We start from the raw sequence: 14,512 nt of genomic DNA, 5'->3' as shown, positions 1-14,512 counted from the left end.
GCAATCAGGAGCAAAATGAAAGCACCTTTGTGACCTGTCATTGATCTCTGTAAAAGTCAGTGTGTGAATCGGTTTTATTGTCATACATCTAAATGGACCGGTGGTGAGTGAGTTGCTGGCTCTATTGTGCTATTATTTCGAACAAGGCCCTATGTAGCCTAATAGCTTACTAATAAATAAGGTACTGATCAGGTCAAATGAGCCATAATATTTCCTACTATTGTAAGATGCAAAACAGAATGCAAGTCACTCACAGTACAATAAGATCTTCCCTAGGGTTGTGTGAGAAAGTTTCAGACTAGGAGACAAACTGTGTGCCCAGTCAAAGCCCATGTGACCCTGGCTGACACGCGGGTGATATTAGTGGTAGCACGGTCGATTGTAGTGCTACGCAAGGTTATTTTATATCGCTTCATCTCCCCCCAGTTATCTGGCAGTCCGCCCGCTGCCTCCTTATTAAAACAGATTAATAAGCGCTGCTGTCATCTCGCCTGTCGTGATATGCTGTGACTCTCTGTTGCCCGGGGGGAAGACAGCGCTCAAAGTTCAGTCTTTCAGCCTCTCAGTCAGAGCATGAGTAACAGGACTTGGTGTCTGTAGGTGTCTTATCTATAATGCATTTCTAAAGCGGAGTGGCCCTCAACTTGGTTGGGAGGAGCGACGCCTATGCGTGCTGTTGTTGAAATATGAATGGGCCCTCTGTGAATGAGATAAATGTCAGGATAATCATCATGGGGTCATCTGACTCCTCTGACTGTTCTGATATCAGGCTGAGAGATTCTAGTGTGAAGAGTAGCTGGGCCCTCCGATAACAGTAAACACCGGCAACTTGTTAAGAAGTTTCCTATGAGGTTTTGAAGGTCGTACAGAGAGTTTGTTCTCCATTTGAGACACGCAGAGCTGTATAAACTCTATTACCCCTGACAAACTGTGTTAATTCAGTCTGCTGCTGAAATGTGAACCATAGCCTACAAATTATTCCATCCACTTACCTTTTCTAATGAATATAATGCCAGTGTGGCCGAATGGAGGAAATTAATTAACATTTCAGATTTAGTTATTTTTCTAAAACTTCTCCTCCTTTCTCCCTCATTAGGGTTTATCTGGGGTGATGTAAAGGAGATGCAGTTATGCACTGGAGGAATGTTGCTGATTATCTCAAATGCTGTGCTGAGTCAGCTGCTTTACGATTCACACCCCCTCTCCTTCTGTCAGCACCTCTTTTTGTTTTGTCTTTCTTCCTCTGCTAGCATCAAATTGACATGAATCTACCTGCTATCTTCTGCTTTTATGTACATAAACTGTATATATAGGGGGGAAAGTAGAAGTCATTTCTTCCTGGTATGGGACCTCCTATGTGTGCATGCCTGTGCACCCCAAACATTTATGGCCATAACAGGCCTGGCCCTGGATGTTCTGCCGCCCTAGGCGAGACAAAGAAATTGCCACCCCCCTCCTATCCCCGCTAAACTAAAATAGTGTACAGCAGGGGTCGACAATAGGTTTGGCCTTGGGCCAATTATTTTCTCAGCTAATAGTCGGCAGAACAGAACATAATAGCAGCCCAATTCTTAGGCCTATGCTACAGATTAAACACAATGTTTAACACATCTGGTTAGTAGGCTATATAATCAGTTCAATGTCAATAACATATCCTAATATTTTCAATCTGATTACGCTGATAAAATCACCAATGTCTCTATTAAATTCGTTTTTTTATATTTCTTTGTGCGTTGATCGGGAAAAACTGCTTGCAATCAAGAGAAAATGTAGCCCTGAAAATGGACAGAGAAATAGGCATATTTTGTTTGCAACGAAACGGTTGCTGTTCACAGAAGATAGCCCTATTTGGTAAAAGACCAAGTCCATATTATGGCAAGAACAGCTCAAATAAGCAAAGAGAAACGACAGTCCATCATTACTTTAAGACATGAAGGTCAATCAATGCGGAACATTTCAAGAACTTTGAAGATTTCTTCAAGTGCAGTCGCAAAAACCATCAAGCGCTATGATGAAACTGGCTCTCATGAGGACCGCCACAGGAATGGAAGACCCAGAGTTACTTCTGCTGCAGAGGATAAATTCATTAGAGTTACCAGCCTCAGAAATTGCAGCCCAAATAAATGCTTCACAGAGTTCAAGTAACAGACCCATCTCAACATCAACTGTTCAGAGGAGACAGGCCTGTGAATCAGGCCTTCATGGTCGAATTGCTGCAAAGAAACCACTACTAAAGGACACCAATAAGAAGAAGAGACTTGCTTGTGCCTAGAAACACAAGCAATGGACATTAGACCAGTGGAAATGTGTCCTTTGGTCTGGAGTCCAAATTTGAGATTTTTTTGAGCCGCGGTGTGGGTGAACGGATGATCTCCACATGTGTATTTCCCACCGTAAAGCATGGAGGAGGAGGTGTTATGGTGTAGGGGTGCTTTGCTGGTGACACTGTCTGTGATGTATTTAGAATTCAAGGCACACTTAACCAGGATGGCTACCACAGCATTCTGCAGCGATGCGCCATCCCATCTGGTTTGGGCTTAGTGGGACTATCATTTTGTTTTTCAACAGGACAATGACCCAACACACCTCCAGGCTGTGTAAGGGCTATTTTACTAAGAAGGAGAGTGATGGAGTGCTGCATCAGATGACCTGGCCTCCACAATCCCCCGACCTCAACCAAACTGAGATGGTTTGGGATGAGTCGGACCGCAGAGTGACGGAAAAGCAGCCAACAAGTGCTCAGCAAATGTGGAAACTCCTTCAAGACTGTTGGAAAAGCATTCCAGGTGACGCTGGTTGAATGAATGCCAAGACTGTGCAAAGCTGTCATCAAGGCAAAGGGTGGCTATGAGAAGAATCTCAAATATAAAATATATTTTGATTTGTTGAACACTTTTTTGGTTACTACATGATTGTGTTGTGAATGTGTTATTTCATAGTTTTGATGTCTTCCCTATTACTCTACAATGTAGAAAATAGTCAAAATAAAGAAAAACGCTTGAATGAGTAGGTGTTCTAAAACTTTTACCGGTAGTGTATATTCTCTTTTCAGAAAATAAAAAGACAGAATAGCAAAGTCCACTTCTTGTCTCCTCCAATATTGAAGGCCACAGCTCAGCTTCAGAATGTCATAGAGATTAATCAATATATCCCCATATGCATCAGTCACGTCTTTTGTGGGCATTTTTAGGCTTGTATCTGGATACCTTTATGTATTTATTTCAGAATATAAAGCTAACAATAGGTATCCTTTTTGCCCTTTTCTTAAACAAAGGGTATGGCGTACCCTCACTTAATGTGAGCCCTGGTTTTAACCCAACCCACCAAGCCCTTCCCAGACACAGAGGTACAGTGAGGGAAAAAAGTATTTGATCCCCTGCTGATTTTTCTACGTTTGCCCACTGACAAAGAAATGATCAGTCTATAATTTTAATGGTAGGTTTATTTGAACAGTGAGAGACAGAATAACAACAAAACAATCTAGAAAAACGCATGTTAAAAATGTTATAAATTGATTTGCATTTTAATGAGGGAAATAAGTATTTGACCCCCTCTCAATCAGAAAGATTTCTGGCTCCCATGTGTCTTTTATACAGGTAACGAGCTGAGATTAGGAGCACACTCTTAAAGGGAGTGATCCTAATCTCAGCTTGTTACCTGTATAAAAGACACCTGTCCACAGAAGCAATCAATCAATCAGATTCCAAACTCTCCACCATGGCCAAGACCAAAGAGCTCTCCAAGGATGTCAGAGACAAGATTGTAGACCTACACAAGGCTGGAATGGGCTACAAGACCATCACCAAGCAGATTGGTGAGAAGGTGACAACAGTTGGTGTGATTATTCGCAAATGGAAGAAACACAAAAGAACTGTCAATCTCCCTCGGCCTGGGGCTCCATGCAAGATCTCACATCGTAGAGTTGCAATGATCATGAGAACGGTAAGGAATCAGCCCAGAACTACATGGGAGGATCTTGTCAATGATCTCAAGGCAGCTGGGACCATAGTCATCAAGAAAACAATTGGTAACACACTACGCCGTGAAGGACTGAAATTCTGCAGCTCCCGCAAGGTCCCCCAGCTCAAGAAAGCACATTTACAGGGCCGTCTGAAGTTTGCGAATGAACATCTGAATGATTCAGAGGAGAACTGGGTGAAAGTGTTGTGGTCAGATGAGACCAAAATCGAGCTCTTTGGCATCAACTCAACTCGCTGTGTTTGGAAGAGGAGGAATGCTGCCTATGACCCCAAGAACACCATCCCCACCGTAAAACATGGAGGTGGAAACATTATGCTTTGGGGGTGTTTTTCTGCTAAGGGGACAGGACAACTTCACCGCATCAAAGGGACGATGGACGGGGCCATGTACCGTCAAATCTTGGGTGAGAACCTCCTTCCCTCAGCCAGGGCATTGAAAATGGGTCGTGGATGGGTATTCCAGCATGACAATTACCCAAAACACACGGCCAAGGCAACAAAGGAGTGGCTCAAGAAGAAGCACATTAAGGTCCTGGAGTGGCCTAGCCAGTCTCCAGACCTTAATCCCATAGAAAATCTGTGGAGGGAGCTGAAGGTTCGAGTTGCCAAACGTCAGCCTCGAAACCTTAATGACTTGGAGAAGATCTGCAAAGAGGAGTGGAACAAAATCCCTCCTGAGATGTGTGCAAACCTGGTGGCCAACTACAAGAAACGTCTGACCTCTGTGATTGCCAACAAGGGTTTTGCCACCAAGTATTAAGTCATGTTTTGCAGAGGGGTCAAATACTTATTTCCCTTATTAAAATGCAAATCAATTTATAACATTTTTGACAAGCGTTTTTCTGGATTGTTTTGTTGTTATTTTGTCTCTCACTGTTCAAATAAACCTACCATTAAAATTATAGACTGATCATGTCTTTGTCAGTGGGCAAACGTACAAAATCAGAAGGGGATCAAATACTTTTTTTCCTCACTGTATGTTAAGGAGTGCATGGTGACAGTATTGGAGGATTTGTCTATACCGACAAATCTATGGATAGTATAATTGCGTCTGTCAAACAGGTAGGCCTACCTCCTTCTTTTTTTAAATAGGAAGAAATAGGCTACAACAAAGCCCTGTTGTTCGTGAAGTCGAATTCATATGAAGACAATTGTTGAAGTGAATTGCTTTCAGCACCATTTGCTGTCCACCTCTGTTTGATTATGCCGTAGCCGCTCCAAAGCTGATGTCTGCCCGCTTGCCTTTTTAGTTGACTTTCTCCTGCACTCTCTCCTCATTAATAGGTTAATGATTGAAAAAGTGTCTGTCTCATGACAATGTAATACATTTGGTCTCCAGTTTATGGGCTACAGAAAAACCACATAGGCTACTACTTTTTCTACCATAGGCTACTACTTTTTCTACAATAGGCTACATCATTTATGTTAACATATTTGATGGAGAGCCGCAGCACCCTGGAGAGACGCGCTGGGCATGGGCAAGCTAAATGTTTTGCACCCCTGCCTTTGGCAAAGTGGGCTCTGCTTATTTTGGGGGCAGCATCAGCCCTCATGTCACTAGGTGAAAGAAGTTCATTGTTTTTGTGCAGCATAATGTGAGGTGTTATGTCTTGTTGGAGGTGTGTCTTTGTCAGTTTAGCTCGGAAAATGCCACCCTGAGCTGCCAAATACTGTCTAATGGGCGGACCGGCTGTGGGGCCTAATCATAGAATTATATTTAGAATCCCTATTAATTCAATAGCATTTCTGTGGGCCTAGTCATAAAGATTTGTCATTTAACTTTTTATTGTGGTATGAACACAACCTGTCATGATGTTTTCATCTGCTTGTCAAACAATCACTTCAAAGGGCTCCTTTACTAGGCTATCCACACACGTTCATCCACTCACAACATATTTCCGTCCTCCAAACAGTTGTGAACGGAAAGAGACATCTGTTACACAAAACACCAAAAAGTGTCATGACATTTGGTGATTGTCATTAGGCGAGAATGAATGCCTCCATCTCAGCAAATGTCAGTGTTCTCGTCGAACCACATTGCATTTGTATATATTCCCTGGTGGTCAGTCACCCACAGTGAACCCTATGTAGTTTAGCTGTCTGAGGTTAGGCTGCTACTGTACTGTGTTTCTAAGGTCTGCAGCTTAGGCAGGCTTTTCTCAATGTCAGAGAAAAGATGGTCATGTTTTTAAAGAGCTGATACATCTCAACAGTGATTGTACTGGATACAGTAGTTTTGTTTAGCCTTTCCCCCACTTACTCCCTATTACCTCGTAGCCTGTGAAGGAATAGGAAGTCAAGAGGACTGTTTGGATCATTTGTCTGGCTTTTCTTTTTGCCTTCAAGTAAACAGAAAATTCAACTGTTTGTCCTTTTGTTCTGTGGTGCAGTCGTTTGCAACTATGGTGCAGTCGTTATAGGCCTAACTGTCAGTGAAGTGAAACCTAGGCCGATGTGCTGAGAGTGGGAGTGAAATGGCCTAGTCAATTAAGTATTAATAAACTCCTGCATTGAACTCCATAAAACGATACGCTCAATGTTCGTTCAGCAGGGATGTTTTTGTAAACTCTGCATGATGCATAATGCACGACTTAACCAACAATATTGTTCTGATCCTGAATGAAATTGACAATGCCTCATTTAATGTGATTTTGCCCCAATCGTTTTAACTAATAGTTATAATTTCAGAATGCAATTAGCAGCAGAGGGCCAGCTAATGGTGTGTATGATTAATCAAAAGGAGTTATCACTCCCACTCTCCTAATAATAATAATAATAGTTTTATAGCACTTTTCATAACAGAAAGAAATATCAAAGCACTTCAGAAGCAACAAAAGAAATCTAGCAATAGGCTATGTCATGAGTAGCCTAGCTATAGTTAGCTAGGTCAACCAAAAGAGGCCAAGTCTTTGAGTGCATGTATCCTCCAAAGATGGAAAGAGTCAGTTCATGGCTTGATCAGATGAAGGTAGAGGGAGCTGGTTGATGGAATCTGGTGATGATCTTGTAGAGGGTCATGTACAGTAAGCCTTTGAGTTCTCCTCCTTCACAATGTGTGGCACCCACTTGGGTGATTCCTCAGCAGCTCTAATAGGCGCAAAATAAAACCTTTATCTTCAACATCAGGCCAAACTTCTCTCATAATAATTAGTTCTATTCATCCCGTAAAGTTACTAATTTATCGTCAAAGGAACTGTTACAAAGATACAATTAATCATTTTTGGAATAAGTTGTTGACGGTCTCTTTAGGATACGACTTAGTTTTGCCATTAATGGCATCCCATCTTGAAGTACATTTTGATGTGATTCTGAGTCAATCAAAAAGGTAGGCCTAGGTTTATATAAAAAAGAAGATTAGTAAACAAATGTGCCCTTGGAAATTATCAGTCAGCATTTTTGCCCCACTAAAGTCCTATCTAGCATATCTCAAGATGGGATGTGTCACAAACACAATTACCTCAACACTGCCACATCGTCAACCTATTGACACTTATTTTCAGCTTTTGTTGAAACAATAACTCATCTTTTTTGCATTGCAGCATCTTTGTGCTGTCACAGCATTTGAACATATCTAGAGCATTCAGCAGTTCAGTCTCTTTTTTGGGGATTGACAGTATGTTTGGATTGACAATAAGTGACACACTGTCAATGAACATGGGCAAGTGGGGGAGGGATTTTAGCTAAATGTGCAAACAATATTCAGAGTAATTGATGAGTTGAATTAAATCTATTTTTATGGGTTTTTGTGTTGCAGTACACTCGGGTGTGGATCCCAGACCCAGAGGATGTATGGAGAGCTGCAGAGATCATCAAGGACTACAAGGAGGGAGAGCCCATCCTGCACCTCAAACTTGAAGATGAATCGGTAATCTGCCCACCCACTGGATCAGGCCACATTTATAAGATAAATAGTTTTATTTTTTATATAGCCCTTGAGGACTCAATATGCTTTGGTCTATTTTGTCGTGCTGATGTACATTTGCACAGGTCCTCATTTAAAGCAGTTAATGTATGTGCACACCCACGCACATTAGATATTTTGGTGCCATGAATCGTTAATCGTATTTTTTGAAGTGAGAAATGCAAGCACTGAGAGTTCACGATACAGTTATTAAATAACAATGCACTGTGCCAAGAGTAGTTTGAATAAATCAGCAGATGATGATATTATTATTTCACTTTCTGCAGCAGCAGTATATTCCCCTACATACCTACTCATGATCACAATCTCTATTTGATACTACCCACAGGGTGGGCTTGTCAGGTATGATTCATACACACCTAGATGCCATCAAATCCATATTCTTTAACATAAGTAGTTATGGACAGTGCTGCAATATGATTTCAACTGATACAGGGTGTAGTCATACCATCAAAACAGGTGCACATGTGCAAAGACTTGGCTTTAATAATTTATTTTTGTATTTACATTTTTGCTTGAACCTCTTCTGTCCCAGCTGTTGGAATACCGCATCGGACTCAAAGACAACCCTCTTCCCTTCCTCCGGAACCCAGATATCCTGGTGGGGGAGAATGACCTCACAGCGCTCAGCTACCTTCACGAGCCTGCTGTCCTGCACAACCTCAAAGTGCGCTTCCTCGAGCCCAACCACATCTACACATACTGTGGTGAGTCTCTATACTGTACCACCTGCTCTGACAGTGCCACTTACAGTAAACAGATTCAGTCTGGTCTGTATAGCGTCTCTTAGCAAAGCCCTTGGTCTAACCTTGTGCTGCAAATTCCTCTGTTTACTAGGGTAGCTGGTTTATTTTACACCATTTAGTGTCAAGGCTTTCATTTACCTTAATGGTTGGCTTGTCCCAACTTTTACAAACCTGTCCTCCCAATTCTCCAATCAGCTAGGGTTCCATTGACTTAAGCAGCCAATGAGTGAGCTGTTGCCATGTGTGGAATGCGCCCTAAACAAAGCAGACAAAGGGGAATGGGAAAAGACAATATTTGTCTGTTGATCCTACGCTGGCCATAGATATCACCATCATGTTTTAATTAGGGAAATCTGTCCCCATAGTAACCCTGCCAATGCTACATTCCTCTGGTCATCTGGATGTTGTGATATGTTTTGATAGTATTTTCCTATCAAAGGTAGTAGGAAAAATACAAATGGCTGTTAACAATGTGTTTTTACCCACAATAGCATATTGTACTGTACTGTATGATAGGATTATCTAATTGTTATTATTATTATCTGTGATACAGTGGGGGAAAAAAGTATTTAGTCAGCCACCAATTGTGCAAGTTCTCCCACTTAAAAAGATGAGAGAGGCCTGTAATTTTCATCATAGGTACACGTCAATTATGACAGACAAATTGAGAATTTTTTTTCCAGAAAATCACATTGTAGGATTTCTTATGAATTTATTTGCAAATTATGGTGGAAAATAAGTATTTGGTCACCTACAAACAAGCAAGATTTCTGGCTCTCACAGACCTGTAACTTCTTCTTTAAGAGGCTCCTCTGTCCTCCACTCGTTACCTGTATTAATGGCACCTGTTTGAACTTGTTATCAGTATAAAAGACACCTGTCCACAACCTCAAACAGTCACACTCCAAACTCCACTATGGCCAAGACCAAAGAGCTGTCAAAGGACACCAGAAACAAAATTGTAGACCTGCACCAGGCTGGGAAGACTGAATCTGCAATAGGTAAGCAGCTTGGTTTGAAGAAATCAACTGTGGGAGCAATTATTAGGAAATGGAAGACATACAAGAACACTGATAATCTCCCTCGATCTGGGGTTCCACGCAAGATCTCACCCCGTGGGGTCAAAATGATCACAAGAACGGTGAGCAAAAATCCCAGAACCACACGGGGGGACCTAGTGAATGACCTGCAGAGAGCTGGGACCAAAGTAACAAAGCCTACCATCAGTAACACACTACGCCGCCAGGGACTCAAATCCTGCAGTGCCAGACGTGTCCCCCAGAAGAGGATTGGGAGAATGTCATATGGTCAGATGAAACCAAAATAGAACTTTTTGGTAAAAACTCAACTCGTCGTGTTTGGAGGACAAAGAATGCTGAGTTGCATCCAAAGAACACCATACCTACTGTGAAGCATGGGGGTGGAAACATCATGCTTTGGCGCTGTTTTTCTGCAAAGGGACCAGGACGACTGATCCGTGTAAAGGAAAGAATGAATGGGGCCATGTATCGTGAGATTTTGATTGAAAACCTCCTTCCATCAGCAAGGGCATTGAAGATGAAACGTGGCTGGGTCTTTCAGCATGACAATGATCCCAAACACACCGCCCGGGCAACGAAGGAGTGCCTTCGTAAGAATCATTTCAAGGTCCTGGAGTGGCCTAGCCAGTCTCCAGATCTCAACCCCATAGAAAATCTTTGGAGGGAGTTGAAAGTCCGTGTTGCCCAGCGACAGCCCCAAAACATCACTGCTCTAGAGGAGATCTACATGGAGGAATGGGCCAAAATACCAGAAACAGTGTGTGAAAACCTTGTGAAGACTTACAGAAAACGTTTGACCTGTGTCATTGCCAACAAAGGGTATATAACAAAGTATTGAGAAACTTTTGTTATTGACCAAATACTTATTTTCCACTATAATTTGCAAATAAATTCATTAAAAATCCTACAATGTGATTTTCTGGAATTTTTTTCTCATTTTGTCTGTCATAGTTGACGTGTACCTATGATGAAAATTACAGGCCTCTCTCATCTTTTTAAGTGGGAGAACTTGCACAATTGGTGGCTGACTAAATACTTTTTTTCCCCCACTGTATGTGGTTGTCCCACCTAACTATCTTAAGATGAATGCACTAACTGTAAGTCACTCTGGATAAGAGCGTCTGCTAAATGACTAAAATGTAAATGTAAAAATGATTAGCTAACTTAACAAGAAGATTAGTTTATTGTCTATTGTCACAGGACAGAGATGTCTTTTTTCTTTATTCCAATAGCAACGGTCATTAAAATTGTTAAAAGTAAAAAAAAAAAACTATTATAATAAATGAAACAATGGATGAAGATAATCCAAACTTTTTGATTTTTTAAAGAAATCAATTAGATATTGACTGAATTATAGCACATAAAACATTGTACTGGCACATACAATTAATGGAGTTAAGGTATTTTGGTGGGAATTCAGGTATTTACCTTCTTACACTGCACTCATAAATCTTCTTAGTATATCAGGTATTTCTGAAATATTTTGTGAAAATATGTGCCTAATTTACATATATACAGTACACGGGTGTATTTGCATTCATGAAGAAATTAATATAAAGGGGTGGAACAGGGCTGCAACCACCAAAAACATGCTCTGTCTCTAGGTTATTCGTTACTGTTGTTGTCACCTTAATTCGACAAGTGTGTCAAGAGAAGGATAACCATGCGATTAAAACTCTACACGCTTGGCTCTTGATTACACCCATCTAAACATATTTTACATTGTTTGCGAGATCAGACATAATATCACTAATCCAAGTGTTCATTTTCAGAAGTTGCTTTCATTTCAGCGCATCTAATTTGGAAATATTTCAACTGTATTAAATCATAACTTTTTTCAAATTGCACAAAAAACTAACACCCATCAAAATAAAGTTATCTTTCTTGTGATGTAACTGTCAAAGATGGTGCGTTAAATCCCTGACGAAGCGTTCATATAGATGCAATGGAAAGCCAATGTATTCCGTTGAGCCCATTTCAGCCATTACCGGAGTGTGTTTTACAGGTCATTACAAACGTTTCCGCGGTCGTTACGTTAACGGGAAAAAACAAATGGCACAAGCAATAGTGGGAAAGAGTCCCCAGTAAAAATGAAAGCAATAAATCCTGCAAGATTTAAGTGACTGTGATGTACTCTTCAAACACAGGAAATAGATGGCTAAGATCCTCAGCTGGGTGGGGCATGCTCGTTGCTAATTCCAACCCCCGAAGACACAAATACACACCCACAAGAATATATGGGATGTATTACTAAATATAGGTTTAAGTAACTACCGCTTACAGTCTCACTGACTGGCCATACTATTTCCTCTGTCCTCCCTTTCCTCCATCACTCCCTCCTCTATAGGTATCGTACTGGTGGCCATCAACCCCTATGACCAGCTGCAGATCTATGGAGAGGAGGTCATCAATGCCTACAGTGGGCAGAACATGGGGGACATGGACCCACACATCTTTGCTGTTGCTGAGGAAGCATACAAGCAGATGGCCAGGTATTGGACGAGCCTCTGGGTACAGCTAAATGGGTATAACACAGGATCAGGATACTGTTAATGTTTTAGACCTGGAAGAGTTGCCAATTAATAACCAAATTCTATGTATTAGTCTGCTTTGGGAAGCAATTGAGTTGTTACTGTGTGGCACATGGAGCTACATAGCAAGCAGTTGATTAGACTCCTCATTCAGTTTGAAATGTCATTTGATAGTGTGTGGTTCAGTTGGTAGAGCATGGCGCTCGCAATGCCAGTGTTGTGGGTTCAATTCCCATGGGGGACCAGTCTGAAAACAAGTATGAAAATGTATGCACTCGCTAATGTAAGTCGCTCTTGACAAGCACGTCTGCTAAATGACTAAAATGTAAAAAATGTAAGTAGTGTTGGTGTGGGACTGAGGGCATAAATAATGAGTTGCCACAGAGATAAACAGAGTGTCTTCAATTGAAGATGTGGGTGGATAATAACAGTGCTCAGGTCCACATTAACTGTCAACCTCCTCAATGCTGCTTTTCTCTGAAAAGCAAAAGACAATAAATGCCATGTCCACTGCCTACGTACTGTGCATTCCCACTGCTGGATAGTCCTGGCAACTCCAGTCATGTACAGTAAATTAGCATTGTGTAACTGTAGACGTGATCCATTAATGCAGCTCTGGTCAGTACCTCTTTTTAAATGTTCCAAATGTCTTTCTCTCTCCTCTTTTTCTTTTTCTGTAGAGATGAGAGGAACCAATCCATCATAGTAAGTGGGGAGTCGGGGGCAGGGAAGACTGTCTCTGCTAAGTACGCCATGCGGTTCTTCGCCACTGTGGGAGGGTCGGCCAACGACACCAACGTTGAGGAGAAGGTGCTGGCCTCCAGCCCCATCATGGAGGTGAGGAGGGGAACTGGGGATGGGTTGATGATCCCATACTGTAGGCCAGCAGTGTGGCATCATAGTAAGAGAAGTCGATCCGGGAATAAATGGGTTACATAATATGATTTGTGCCTTTGGAGATAACACAAGTATCTTCTGGACAACCAAGTAATACTTTATTTACCTGCTTAGATGGGTTCTTGTGAAAACGTAATCGTTTTTCTGTGCCCTGAAAGTTTTATGAACTCCACATCTTCAGCTGTAACTTTGTAGAGTTTACAGCACAGTATTCTTATGGGGAATCATTTTGTAAGCTGTAGGTGAAGAAGCTAAGCACACCAGGAGTCCATTACCCTCTCACATACTGAACCAGCAGAAACCTGGAACAGCAAAGTCCCTCAGAATGCCTGGAAAGATAAGACCAGGAGAAGCTGCTAGCTAGAAAATTCTCCTTACTTTCTGTCCTTCAGGAAGTTATAGCTGAGGAAAGTCAGACATCCATTAACAGCCTCACCTCAGCTAGAGAGTGAAGAAACAGGACAGATTTGTATGCAAGGCCAGTTGGGCACAGGCCCCATCTTGGCAGATGACACAGCTCAAAATTAGGACCGTTTCAACTGTCAAAGTACATTAAGAGCAGGAAGGAGAATCAAATGTTTTTTTGTGTGGCATGAATTACAATTTCCGAGGATATAAATATATTTTACAGTGGTTATGATTTTCTTTTGATCTCTGAAATTCTCACACTTTTCTCCACCCCCCTGCTTCTCTTTTCAGGCTATTGGAAATGCGAAAACCACTCGCAATGACAACAGCAGTCGTTTTGGGAAGTACATCCAGATTGGTTTTGACAGGCGTTATCACATCATAGGTGCCAACATGCGCACGTATCTGCTGGAGAAGTCAAGGGTAGTCTTTCAGGTACGTGTAACTCCATGCTGCGCAGTCTGGGATGAAACTCTGTATTCCTACTTACTAAGTCCATGCTTCCCTTCACATTTACTTTCCTTCATTTAAACAAGCATTTGATTAGGACCTAACTTGACATCAAATATCATAATAAATGTATCTAAGTACTTTAAAGAAATGAATACAATATTAAATTGCAGCCTGGGGGAACTCCTGATCTAACAAAACTACCCAAGTCTTTCATTCATCAGAATATATTATTGATAAAGAGTTAAGTGATATAATTTCTGTAGTATATTTCTACTTTTTAGGCTGAGGATGAGAGGAATTACCACATCTTCTACCAGCTGTGTGCCTCCACTAGCTTACCGGAGTTCAAAGACCTAGCCTTGAGTAAGTGTCACAGACCAAGACAATATTCAACTACGTTTATGTTAAGGAAGCAACTGCATTTTAACTACATAATAACTACAATCATTATTTTTATGTCATGTTTACTAGAGCATAGTTCTTCAAACTACATTCAGAGAATAGTATGTGTCGTCTGCCAGGACGTTCAAATAAG

At 41.4% G+C, this 14,512-nt stretch overlaps 1 protein-coding gene across 1 annotated transcript in view; it reads left to right on the top strand.

Moving 5' to 3' along the window:
- LOC311127426 (unconventional myosin-Vb-like) overlaps positions 1–14,512 on the top strand; it is an 83,456-nt gene that overhangs the window by 34,736 nt on the left and 34,208 nt on the right. Inside the window, exons 2-7 of the mRNA XM_084159270.1 lie at positions 7,735–7,845; positions 8,438–8,609; positions 12,036–12,180; positions 12,900–13,056; positions 13,816–13,959; positions 14,259–14,340. Of these exons, the coding sequence (XP_084015396.1) occupies positions 7,735–7,845; positions 8,438–8,609; positions 12,036–12,180; positions 12,900–13,056; positions 13,816–13,959; positions 14,259–14,340 (811 nt within the window). The remainder of the gene's footprint in view (positions 1–7,734; positions 7,846–8,437; positions 8,610–12,035; positions 12,181–12,899; positions 13,057–13,815; positions 13,960–14,258; positions 14,341–14,512) is intronic.

The sequence above is a fragment of the Coregonus lavaretus genome (assembly GCF_964263955.1).
Source record: "Coregonus lavaretus genome assembly, chromosome: 4".
NCBI lineage: Eukaryota > Metazoa > Chordata > Actinopteri > Salmoniformes > Salmonidae > Coregonus > Coregonus lavaretus.
The sequence above is the reverse complement of the archived record's forward strand: the minus strand, read 5'-3'. Positions and strand labels throughout refer to the sequence as shown.